Source organism: Leucoraja erinacea, chromosome 4, assembly GCF_028641065.1.
Source record: "Leucoraja erinacea ecotype New England chromosome 4, Leri_hhj_1, whole genome shotgun sequence".
NCBI classification, from domain to species: domain Eukaryota; kingdom Metazoa; phylum Chordata; class Chondrichthyes; order Rajiformes; family Rajidae; genus Leucoraja; species Leucoraja erinaceus.
Window position 1 is genome coordinate 106,269,518 of NC_073380.1, and position 13,326 is coordinate 106,282,843.

The following is a 13,326-nucleotide window of genomic DNA, read 5'->3' on the forward strand; positions in this document are numbered from 1 at the left end:
TTGTATATGCCATCCCATGTGTAGTTCATGGTAACTTTGGTGTGAGGGCAGATATAAAGAGAATCACGCAAGTGCACTGCCCGTTATGGAAAGTGTCCGACAGTTGGCCTCCTTATTGGGAAAAGATTCAGTGGTAAGAGTTTGTTTATTTCCCTGAAGCAGTGTGTTAAAGATGAGAAACTCATTGTCCTAGTCCAGAGTGAGCTACATTTTGAGGAAGTAGAAATGTTTCATGTTGTCTAAGGGACCAGGTTATTAAGGGTAGCGTTTATGGGAATGAGTACAGACCATGGCTAACACATGGGAAGCCAGCACGATGAACAAGTCAAGTCAAGTCAAGTCAAGAGAGTTTATTGCCATCTGTCCCAGATAGGACAATCAAATTCTTGCTTGCTGCAGCACAACAGAGTATTGTAAACAAAAATACAGAGTTCAGTTCAATATACACGGAAATAAGCAGATAGAGTTCAATAGGCTGTTACAGTTCAGAGTCTGTATGTTGGCAAGTTTAATAGTCTGATGGCTGTGGGGAAGAAGCTGTTCCTGAACCTGGATGTACCAGATTTCAGGCTCCTGTACCTTCTGCCCGATGGCAGCGGAGAGATGAATGTGTGGCCAGGATGGTGTGGGTCCTTGATGGTGTTGGATGCCTTTTTGAGGCAGCGACTGCGATAGATCCCCTTGATGGTAGGGAGGTCAGAGCCGACGATGGACTGGGCAGTGTTTACAACTTTCTGCATCCTTTTCCGCTCCTGGACCGTCAGGTTGCTGAACCAAGCCACGATGCAACCAGTCAGCATGCTCTCTACTGTGCACCTGTAGAAGTTCGAGAGAGACCTCTTTGACATGCCGACTCTCCGTAGTCTTCTCAGGAAGTAGAGGCGCTGATGTGCTTTCTTTATGATTGTGTGCTGGGACCAGGAAAGATCTTCGGAAATGTGCACGCCCAGGAATTTGAAGTCCTTGACCCTTTCCACTCTTGTTGATGTAAACGGGATTGTGGGTCCCTATCCTACCCCTTCCAATGTCCACAATCCCAGTGCATTCATACTTCTTGCAGTAATTGAAACTTTTCCTAACAAAAATACCCTGTGATGAGCAAGGTGAGACCTTCACCTCCACAGTTGGAGGAATCCAGTTACAAAGCTGGCCAGAGGTCACCCCACATACAATGTCACATATCACAATACTGGCAGTTTTGGAACACACACTGCAAATGCATTTTAATACAAAGAACCAAGTCTTTGTAATTTGAGGACATCCCTTCTTCTGAAGGTCAATGTTTTACACTGGGGATGCCTGGGACAAGGAAGCAGTTCCTGGGGAGCTGCTATGGCATTGTCCAACGGTTGCGATGATTAATGTTGCAAAAGCACAGGATGGTTATACTGTGCCAGATATGAGCCCACCAGGTGGGGAATTTTCATTCACATAGAAACATAGAAATTAGGTGCAGGAGTAGGCCATTTGGCCCTTCGAGCCTGTACCGCCATTCAATATGATCATGGCTGATCATTCAACTCAGTATCCCGTACCTGCCTTCTCTCCATACCCTCTGATCCCCTTAGCCACAAGGGCCACATCTAACTCCCTCTTAAATATAGCCAATGAACTGGCCTCGACTACCCTCTGCGGCAGAGAGTTCCAGAGATTCACCACTCTCTGTGTGAAAAAAGTCCTTCTCATCTCGGTTTTAAAGGATTTCCCCCTTATCCTTAAGCTGTGACCCCTTGTCCTGGACTTCCCTAACATCGGGAACAATCTTCCTGCATCTTGCCTGTCCAACCCCTTAAGAATTTTGTAAGTTTCTATAAGACCCCCTCTCAATCTCCTAAATTCTAGAGAGTATAAACCAAGTCTATCCAGTCTTTCTTCATAAGACAGTCCTGACATCCCAGGATCAATTAGGTTAAGAAACCTTTGATTCTAAATCTGGTCAAATTCTACCTTGATGTCTCAGTTTGTATGGCAATGCATGGGCAAAAGCTGCAATGAGCTCTGGAGGTGGTGACTTTGGCAGAACCAAAATTAAAATTGACCACCAGGCTATTGGTGGAGAAATCCCATCAGAAAACACTGTTGCTGATACTGACTTTGGGGATGGACCGAAGTGGAAGTAGTTAGCGTCATTGGATTTATCCTGCTTTTTGTGGACATGAATATACGAAGTGCCATGTGATCAGCAAGCTGCTGGTGATGACAAGATTGGTTTCAATGCCAGATCTGGTATTTTTATCTCAATCTGATACCAAGTCTGCTATCTTTAAAAGTAGTTGGGTTGAAAAAATTGGAGATGGGAACGAAGGAGGATTCGAGGATGAAGGGATTTGAAAATAAAGATAAGTTTTTAAAAATCTGAATAGTATTGCCCGTCAACATAGCAAACATAGAAACATAAATTAGGTGCAGGAGTAGGCCATTCGGCCCTTCGAGCCTGCACCGCCATTCAATATGATCATGGCTGATCATCCAACTCAGTATCCCGTACCTGCCTTCTCTCCATACCCCCTGATCCCCTTAGCCACAAGGGCCACATCTAACTCCCTCTTAAATATAGCCAATGAACTGGCCTCAACTACCCTCTGTGGCAGAGAGTTCCAGAGATTCACCATTCAAGCACAGGAATGGTGGGTGAACATAAAATAGTGAATGCCAACAAATCGGCAGTGGAATTTTATATGTGTCGTTGTTTAATGATGCTTAGAAGGAGAGTCAAGAACTGAGCTAAGTAGGTTATAGCAGATGCTCCATGGCTGAAGGAACCTAAGATGAGCGTTTGTTGGCACGGGGCCTGTACACGCTGGAGTTCAGAAGAATGAGGGGGGACCTAATTGAAACATACAGAATAGTGAACGGCTTGGATAGAGTGGATGTGGAGAGGATGGTTCCACTAATTGGAGAGTCTAGGACTAGAGGTCATAGCCTCAGAATTAAAGGATGTTCTTTTAGAAAGGAGATGAGAAGATATGTCATTAGTCAGAGGGTGTGAATCTGTGGAATTCTTTGCCACAGAAGGCTGTGGAGGCTGTCAGTAGATATTTTTAAGGCAGAGATAGATGGATTCTTGATTAGTACATGTGCCAGAGGTTATGGGAAGAAGGCAGGAGAATGGGGTTAGGAGGGAGAGATAGATCAGCCATGATTGAATGGCGGTGTTGACTTGATGAGTAGGAAATAACAGCAGGTGCTGGTTTAAACTGAAGATAGAGACAAAAAGCTGAAGTAACTCAGCGGGACAGGCAGCATCTCTGGAGAGAAGGAATGGGTGACGCTTTGGGTCAAGACCCTTCTTCAGACTGGTTAGGGGTAAGGGAAACGAGAGAATATAGACGATGTGGAGAGATAAAGAATAATGAATAAAAGATATGCAACATAGTAACGATGATAAAGGAAATGAACCATTATTAGCTGTTTGTGGGGTGAAAAAGATAAGCTAGTGCAACTTGGTGGGAGAGGAATAGAGCGATGAAACAGTCTCCTCCATCCTGACAATGGAGGAGACTGAGGACATAAAGGTCTGTGTAGGAATAGTAAGGAGAATTAAAGTGACCGGCAACTGGGAGATCAGGTAGGTTCAGGTGGGCTGAGAAACATAGAAACATAGAAATTAGGTGCAGGAGTAGGCCATTCGGCCCTTCGAGCCTGCACCGCCATTCAATATGCCCAAATGCTGTTCCTCCAATTTACGTTTAGCCTCATCCTGACAATAGCGGAGACTGAGGACATAAAGGTCTGTGTTAGCAACAAGGGCCACATCTAACTCCCTCTTAAATATGGGAGCTGGGAGCAACTGGGAGATCAGGTCGGTTCAGGTGAGCTGAGCGAAGGTGTTCTGCAAAATGATCGCCCAGACTATGTTTGGTCTCGCCGTATAAGTGTCCACATCTTGAACAATGGATACAGTTGAGGTTGGAGGAGGTGCAAGCGAGCCTCTGCCTAACCTGAAAGGACTGTCGGGGTCTCTGGACAGAGTCGAGGGAGGAGGCAATAGCGACAGGTGTTGCATCTTCTACGGTTGCAGGGGAAGGTACCTGGAGACGGGGTGGTTTGGGTGTGAAGGGATGAATTAACCAGGGAGTTGGGGAAGGCGGAAAGGGGTGGAGATGGGAAATGTGGCTTGTGGTAGGAGGTGGTGGAAATCTTGGAGGATTATGCGGTGTATGGAACGGCTGATGGGATGGAATGTAAGGACTAGGGGGACTCTGTCTCTGTTGCGACTAGGCGGAGGGGGAGCAAGGGCAGAGCTGCAGAGTACTGGGGAGACACGAGTGAGGACCTCATCTGTGGTGGGAGAGGGAAACCCCTGTTGCCTAAAGAATGAGGACATCTCAGATGTCCTGGCATGGAACCCCTCATCTTGGGTGCAGATGTGGTGTAGAGGGAGGAATTGGGAGTAGGGGGGTAGTGTCTTTGCAGGAAGAAGTGTAGTTGAGATACTTGTGAGAGTCAGTGGGTCCTCTCCATTGTCAGAGTGAGGCTGAACATAAATTGGAGGAACAGCATCGGCGTATTTCACTTGGGCAGCTTACAGCCCAGTGGTATGAGTTTGGATTTCTCTCACTTCAGCTAGCCCCGGCATTCTCTCTCTATCCCTCCCCCACCCAAGTCACACAAGCTTCTCTTTTTCACCCCACAAACAGCTAACAATGGCCTATTTCCTTTATCATCGTCACCTTTTTGCATATCTCAGTCAGCTCCTGCTCTTCATTTAGATTTGGCCATTTTTTTTAATGTAATGTCACCTGGAGAAATATGTTGCTCCACACAATTACAGGACCACACAGTTTATGGTAACTACTGCAGTTTAGGATTTAATTGCATTTGGAAAGGTAATCATTCATGTTTAACTTGCAGATTAGCCCCTGAGAGAGTGGCTCAGTCTGAGAATCAGTCTTAGGACCGAGAGTGGCCAGATTTTGGTCGCCTAATTATAGGAAGGATGTCAACAAAATAGAGAGAGTACTGAGGAGATTTACTAGAATGCTGCCTGGGTTTCAGCAACTAAGTTACAGAGAAAGGTTGAACAAGTTAGGGCTTTATTCTTTGGAGCGCAGAAGGTTAAGGGGGGACTTGATAGAGGTCTTTAAAATGATGAGAGGGATAAACAGATAGTGGATAAGCTTTTCCCACTGAGAGTAGGGAAGATTCAAACAAGGGGACATGACTTGAGAATTAAGGGACAGAAGTTTAGGGGTAGCATGAGGGGGAACTTCTTTACTCAGAGAGTGGTGGCTGTGTGGAATGAGCTTCCAGTGAAGGTGGTGGAGGCAGGTTCGTTTTTATCATTTAAAAATAAATTGGATAGTTATATGGACGGGAAGGGAATGGAGGGTTATGGTCTGAACGCAGGTATATGGGACTGGGGTAGATTATGTGTTCGGCACGGACTAGAAGGGTCGAGATGGCCTGTTTCCGTGCTGTAATTGTTATATGGTTATTTTGTGTTTCACTAAAAGATTAAAATAAGATTCCTTAAAAATTCTACCTTTTCAAATTTCACCTCCTTGGTACCTCTTCAATCTTTGAATTCGCAGATTTTAGTGCTCACTCCATTATGCGGAAGTAATCTAGAATGACATTCATAGAAATATAGAAACATAGAAATTAGGTGCAGGAGTAGGCCATTCGGCCCTTCGAGCCTGCACCGCCATTCAATATGATCATGGCTGATCATCCAACTCAGTATCCCGTACCTGCCTTCTCTCCATACCCTCTGATCCCCTTGGCCCAAGGGCCACATCTAACTCCCTCTTAAATATAGCCAATGAACTGGCCTCAACTACCCTCTGTGGCAGAGAGTTCCAGAGATTCACTACTCTCTGTGTGAAAAAAGTTCTCCTCATCTCGGTTTTAAAGGATTTCCCCCTTATCCTTAAGCTGTGACCCCTTGTCCTGGACTTCCCCAACATCGGGAACAATCTTCCTGCATCTAGCCTGTCCAACCCCTTAAGAATTTTGTAAGTTTCTATAAGATCCCCTCTCAATCTCCTAAATTCTAGAGAGTATAAACCAAGTCTATCCAGTCTTTCTTCATAAGACAGTCCTGACATCCCAGGAATCAGTCTGGTGAACCTTCTCTGCACTCCCTCTATGGCAATAATGCCCTTACTCAGATTTGGAGACCAAAACTGCACGCAATACTCCAGGTGTGGTCTCACCAAGACCCTGTACAACTGCAGTAGAACCTCCCTGCTCCTATACTCAAATCCTCTTGCTATGAAAGCCAACATACCATTCATGTTTCTTCACAACACAGAGGATGGCCACTCAGCCCATAAAGTCTATGCCAGCTCTCAGACTTTCCCATCAATACCATTCTTCCACTTATTTTCCTTCTCTCACATCAACTGCAAAACTCCATCTTTTCTTGCACTGATCTAGGCCAATTCACCTCCCAGCACATTATTGAAATATGGGGAAAAAGCCCACAATGTCACAGGGGGGAGCATTCAAACTCCTGGGAAATCTCACCTTGCAGAAAATTGTATTATAAAAACAATCAGTGTGAATGGGAAAGGGGGGTTTGGGGGTTAGAGATATTCAGACATACATTCTTGCAGGATTTTCTAAATTAAAGCTATATATTTAATTGTATTACTGCAAGCTAAAAAATACTAATACTAATAATGCTGTGCGTTATATTGTTTAATAGTATCATTACACACGTATCAATTGAAGCAATTGCTTGTAAGTTTCACCAGTCTCCCTTGGTGAAACTGACAGCTATGTTCTTAAGAGACAAAGGTGTTTCTTTCAGTTTCTTTCAACTGTGATTTTTTTTTCCAAGACAGTTTTAATTTCTGCTTGTCAATTTTTAAGTAACTTTTAAGTGGTTCTCTAGTTCCCGATTAAAATTATGTTAAACAAATTTGACCCACATAATACAATAGTGTTCAATGGTCGTTTTTTTCACAAGAGCACCAGAGTTTTCCTGTTGTTCTGCTCAGTGATTAACAATCCGAATCTTAATATTCTTGCAACTTCATAATGAACAAATTAACTGCTTTGCCAACAAATAAACATTGTTATATCTCAAATGTTAGTCATCGATTGCAAAACAAGTTGAGAAGTTCTATAGAAATGACAAAAGCCATGATTGGTTTTTTTTAAATTAAATCCATGTATTTCAATTTTTATTTTATTTTTCAGCCACATAGAATATGTGAAAGATGGCGTGAAGCATATTCAACTCAAATTTTATATTCAAGGCTCTGAACCCATAAAAGGAACAGTGCACTTGGATGCAAAACAGGTCGGTATGTTTGTTTACTGTTGTGCTTTGTCTAACCGGTTCAGTTATTCTTTACAGTTTTTTTTTAAGTAAAACTTTTCCACCACCGCTGCATTAAAAGTTGCATTAAAAAAAATTGTGGGGGAAATGTACTGTCTGCAGTGTGAGCTGAAATGTTTGCTGGAATAAGCCAGGCTTGAGTGATAGCTGACTGGTGGTCTGGGGGAGGGTTGGTTGCAGAGATGTCAATCAATGCACACTGAAGAATATTAAGGTATTTAATACATTGAGTACCGTTGAGCACTGAAATTTACACCATTGCCAATGAAAATAAAATTAGGAGATGGATTTAGAATGAAATGCCCCTAACATTTCTCACTTAAGAGCATATGCTCTTGGTCATGGAGTTAAATGGGACTCCCTGAAACTCCCTCAATATTTATCCAGAAGCTCTTAGCAAAGCTGCCTATCTGCAACTTGCCAGAACAAGCTTACTGTCACAACCCATCAAGCTTCCTTCATTCTTAAAATTAATTTTCAGATTAATTGGCTTGATTTACATTTTGACAGAAATAAAAAAAATGTGAATAATTCCGCAAATATCAACTTGCAGCCATTATTTTCTGTCCCTTGTTATAATGGGCGAGAGTAAACAAAATGCACACTGATTACAAATCAAAACACCTTGTGCTCTTTATTGCAGAACCCTGAAAATGGAAAGTATGAATTCCGTTATATATTTGTGGACTTTGACACCTATCCTAAAAGAACCATTATCGTTGAAGACAACCGTTGAAGCTTAAAGTGTTATGGATTGCTATACTTGGTCGAAGCTCAAGATCTCCCCCTGCTTTGGTAGATTAGTAAATTATGAATAAGGAATAATTAGGTACCTTTACAGATACCGTAAAAGCAATTTATTTGTGAGGAGGTCAGATTCAGGGACTGGAATACGATTCCTGAAAACATTTTGGATTTTTATACATTCTCGATTAATGTATTCTTTCTATTATAATTCCTGAAATGTAGTTGAGCCTTCTGAAAGGTTTTGCAGACCAGGTCAAGTTTGAGGACTAATTGCTGGTCCATTCAATCATGTAAATTCAATCATGTGAGCAAAAAGGAAAAACGTTGTAAATAAAGCATATTGTGATTGTTGCATTGAATTATTTTCTATTCTTTTCAGTAAGGCTGTTCACAAATGCACTCAGCAGAGTGCAAACAATCTGCTTTGAATCCTGTGCCAGTGCAAGGCTCTGTCAGCTGACTTCCTTGCTGCATTTCATGCTCTCCCTTCCCTCCTGAGGTGAAGCAGCTAGTTTCAGTATCTGCTGCACAAATATTTAATATCAGAATCTTATGTGGGTAGTTAATATATAACAACCATATAACAATTACAGCACGGAAACAGGCCATCTCGGCCCTACAAGTCCGTGCCAAACAACTTTTTTTTCCCCCTTTGTATGGTAGTTGTATGATAGTTGGATAGAGTTTAACTATGGATTCCTTTATTGTCAATCAGACCGTTCAGACCGAAAGGAATCCAATCCAATCCAATCCAACTAATGAGAATAGCTTGTTGTTAAAGAAGGAACTGCAGATGCTGGAAGATCGAAGGTACACAAAAATGCTGGAGAAACTCAGTGGGTGCAGCAGCATCTATGGAGCGAAAGAAATAGGTGACGTTTCGGCCCGAAACGTCACCTATTTCTTTCGCTCCATAGATGCTGCTGCACCCGCTGAGTTTCTCCAGCATTTTTGTGTACCAATGAGAATAGCTTGTTCTTTTAGTCTACCATTGACCTCCAATGTATCAGACTTTCTGAAGTCCTAAGCCTCCTTCAAAAACTGACTGACGTAGAGGAGAGAAGCATGTCACTACCTTGGATGTTGTATAGGAATCTCTGACCTGGGTCTAGAGCGTTCAAGGAGTAAGCTCCAAAAATTGGAGACATAATATCGAATAGAAATGGATAGTGCCAAAAATGAAACACTTTCAATAATATCCATCTTGAAAAATAACTGAATAGAGCACATGACCTTTCATCATTTCGAACAGTCTTACTTGTAGTATTTTGTTATGTCTCTATTTGAAACCCTTTACCTATAAATTAATCTCAATATTTTTGTTTCCATTGATGTAGATTTGAACCAGAATGTAATGTTCCAGAACAAGGGGTCACAGTTTAAGGATAAGGGGGAAATCTTTTAGGACCGAGATGAGAAAAAACATTTTATACACAGAGAGTGGTGAATCTGTGGAATTCTCTGCCACAGAAGGTAGTTGAGGCCAGTTCATTGGCTATATTTAAGAGGGAGTTAGATGTGGCCCTTGTGGCTAAAGGGATCAGGGGGTATGGAGAGAAGGCAGGTACGGGATACTGAGTTGGATGATCAGCCATGATCATATTGAATGGCGGTACAGGCTTGAATGGCCTACTCCTGCACCTAATTTCTATGTTTCTATGTTCTGATACATGTGCTTCTTACTGGCATCTTGGCATTTGTGTCAGAGATTGGGTTCAAGAGTTTTCCAGAGAGTTAAGCTAAGACAAAATGTAGATGCATTACAGATTGAGTAATGAAGCTGCACTTCACCACTATTACATTTTATGTGAGATGTTAAACTGAGTCCCTGATCCTGTCTAGGATGGATGCAAAAGATCCCAAGGCACTATTTCAAGTATCTCAGACCTATTCCCTGTGCCCTGGCTAAGATTTATATTACAGAAAAAGTTAAATTGGTCAATATCACTTTGTTGTTTTTGGAGTCTGCTGCAGAAATCAGCGTTTATATTTTCCTGCCTGACAATTGCTCTGACATGCATAGTAGTGATCTGAAATAATAATAAATTAAGGTAAAGGACATTTCTAATGTGAATGTGTACACAACATGCCATGAAAAAAATTTTCTAGAAGAATTGTTATCAAGGTGGACATTTCGAAGTATGAAATTAGTGCTAATTGTTACCTAATTAGTAAATCTGTTTTTGATTTGATTGGAAGTGAATCAGTGGAGAAAAGATCTTGTATTTGTGTGGCATCTTTTATAACCTGAAGATGGCCTGAAGCAGTTTACAGCCACTGAATATAGCAATATCCCTCAAGCTACAATTGGAAGCATGAAGATCTAATTTATTTGAGTCGAGTTAGTTGAAGGATAAATGTTCACCAGAGCAGTGTTCTTTCTCTTCTGCAATAATGCCATGGGTACTTTTATAACTTCTTGCACCATCAGTGTACAAAATACAAGATACATTTATTTGTCACATGTACCAATTGGTACAGCGATAGTCTTTAACACAGACATCCCCACACAGCGAGATCAAAGTTTCCCACTGTTAGAGAAGGCTCACCAGACTGATTCCTGGGATGTCAGGACTGTCTTAAGAAGAAAGACTGGATAGACTTGGTTTATACTCTCTAGAATTTAGGAGATTGAGAGGGGATCTTATAGAAACTTACAAAATTCTTAAGGGGTTGGACAGGCTAGATGCAGGAAGATTGCTCCCGATGTTGGGGAAGTCCAGGACAAGGGCTCACAGCTTAAGGATAAGGGGGAAATGCTTTAAAACCGAGATGAGAAGAACTTTTTTCACACAGAGAGTGGTGAATCTCTGGAACTCTCTGCCACAGAGGGTAGTTGAGGCCAGTTCATTGGCTGTATTTAAGAGGGAGTTAGATGTGGCCCTTGTGGATAAGGGGATCAGGGGGTATGGAGAGAAGGCAGGTACGGGATACTGAGTTGGATGATCAGCCATGATCATATTGAATGGCAGTGCAGGCTCGAAGGGCCGAATGGCCTACTCCTGCACCTAATTTCTCTGTTTGTATGCTCCAAAATTCAGACATCCTCTGTTGTTCTCCCGTGGTCTGGGGGCTTCTGAATCCCCCGCTCTCGCCGTTACGGGTGGCCCGATGTTCAGGCCCGCTAGCTGGGGTGATGGAAGTCCGACGTCGGGACATCCTCCGCGACTTGGACTTTCCGAATCGGCCACCTCCTACCGGACTCCGCGGCTCCCGAAGTCCACAGGCCGTGCTGGGTGGAGATTCAACGCAGGCGGCCCTCGGCAAAGGGCCCCAGGACCGGGCGATGTTGAAGTCAGCGCCGCCCCACTGGGAACTCTGCAAACCACAGCTCGGATGTAGATCAGAGCAGACCCAACACTTCGGAGCTTCAACAGCAATCCAGGTAAGCAATCGCCCGCTCCACGATGTATCCAGCGCTGCGCCGCCGCTGCTGAAGCTCTGGTCCTGGTCCCCGACAGGAAAGGCTGCTCCAATCCAGGTGGTAGGCTGCGAGGACGCGACTCGGAGAATAGTTGCGTCCTTGCCCGAAACTATTTCCCCCTTACCCTACCCCACATAGAAAAACTAAAGACATCTTCAAAACAAACTTAAAACTAATGGGACGTAGTCAAAAAAGTGAGATCTCAACGAGGACACAATCTCTCACTGCTATATTCATCATGAACCTGGGTTACATCATCAACCATTGGGACTCAAATTATGACAGTGGTTTGAGAGTAATACTATGTGCTGAAGGATTTTCAATATAAGATATAAGCACTAGAGACTGCATTGATAACAAGATAATCCCACACCCACAACGACTCCTAGCCCCAATAAGACAATATGGGCAGCTTCACTAGTGAGTGGGGCAGTGTGTTTATTGTTCTTGTATTAAAAATGGTATGGTGGTAATAGGATTCCAGTGATACTATGTCGATAAGTGGTGCTTCAAATGTAATGTTTTCCACAGGATAAATTGAAAACCATTGGGCAAGGACTATAGTTGCACGGCAGCCACAGTTAAAGCTCAAACTAGCCTCACACATTCCAAGCTTTCATTTTTTCAAAAGCAACAAAGTCAAGCACGGAATAATGTTAACCAGAATTTTTACCTCCAGAATAAAAACAAGGTACTGAAAATACACAACGAGTCAAGCAGTAGCTACGGAAAAAAACTGAATATTTCATGTCTAGGACCCTTAATCAGATCTGTGCGTAAAAATAACAAATTCCTTTTCAGTAACAAGGAAGGTGATGGAGGGATTTCTCCGCCATCTTATCTGTGACTGGAAAACTGACTTGCATTTTCCTCAGTTCTGCCAAAGATTCTGAGAAATGAGATCTTAACTGTTTCTCTTTCTGATAATGCAGTAGGATTTTGATTGATTGGCCAGGTGGGCTGAGGAATGGTTGATGGAATTTAATGCAGAGAAATGTGTGGTGTTGCATTTTGAGATGTTTAACAAATGCAGGACCTACACGGTGAATGGTACGCCTCTGGGGAGTGTTGTAGAGCAGAGGGATCTAACAGAGCAGGTGCATTGTTCCCTGAAGGTCCAGATGCAGGTAGGTAAGGTGGTCAAAAAAACCTTTGGCACATATTGAGTGTAGAAGTTGGGAGATCATGTTGCAGTTGTATAAGACGTTGGTGAGACCGCATTAAGAGTATTGTGTTCAGTTCTGGGCATGTGTTATAGGAAAGATATTGTCAAGCTTGAAAGTGTTCAGAGAAGATTTACGAGGATGTTGCCAGGACTAGATGGTCTGAGCTATAGGGAGAGGTTGAGTAGGCTGGGTCTCTATTCCTTGGAGCGCAGGAGGATGAGGAGTGATTTTATTGAGGTGTATAAAATCATGAGAGGAATAGATCGGGTAGATGCACAGAATCTCTGGCCCAGAGTAGGGGAATTGAGGACCAATGGACATAGGTTCAAGGTGAAGGGGAAAGAATTAATAGGAATCTGAGGGGTAACTTTTTCACACAAAGAAACTTACAAAATTCTTAAGAGGTTGGACAGGCTAGATGCAGGAAGATTGTTCCCGATGTTAGGGAAGTCCAGGACAAGGGGTCACAGCTTAAGGATAAGGGGGAAATCCTTTAAAACCAAGATGAGAAGAACATTTTTCACACAGAGAGTGGTGAATCTCTGGAACTCTCTGCTATAGAGGGTAGTTGAGGCTAGTTCATTGGCTATATTTAAGAGGGAGTTAGATGTGGCCCTTGTGGCTAAGGAGATCAGGGGGTATGGAGAGAAGGCAGGTACAGGATACTGATTTGGATGATTAGCCATGATCATATTGAA

General features: G+C 42.9%; 1 protein-coding gene across 1 annotated transcript in view; it reads left to right on the forward strand.

The window, feature by feature from the left end:
* timm21 (translocase of inner mitochondrial membrane 21) overlaps positions 1 to 8,389 on the forward strand; it is a 28,832-nt gene extending 20,443 nt beyond the window's left edge. The window contains exons 5-6 of the mRNA XM_055634886.1: positions 7,150 to 7,252; positions 7,935 to 8,389. Coding sequence (XP_055490861.1) covers positions 7,150 to 7,252; positions 7,935 to 8,027 — 196 coding nt within the window. The 3' untranslated portion in view covers positions 8,028 to 8,389. The remainder of the gene's footprint in view (positions 1 to 7,149; positions 7,253 to 7,934) is intronic.
* Positions 8,390 to 13,326: the final 4,937 nt, after the last annotated feature.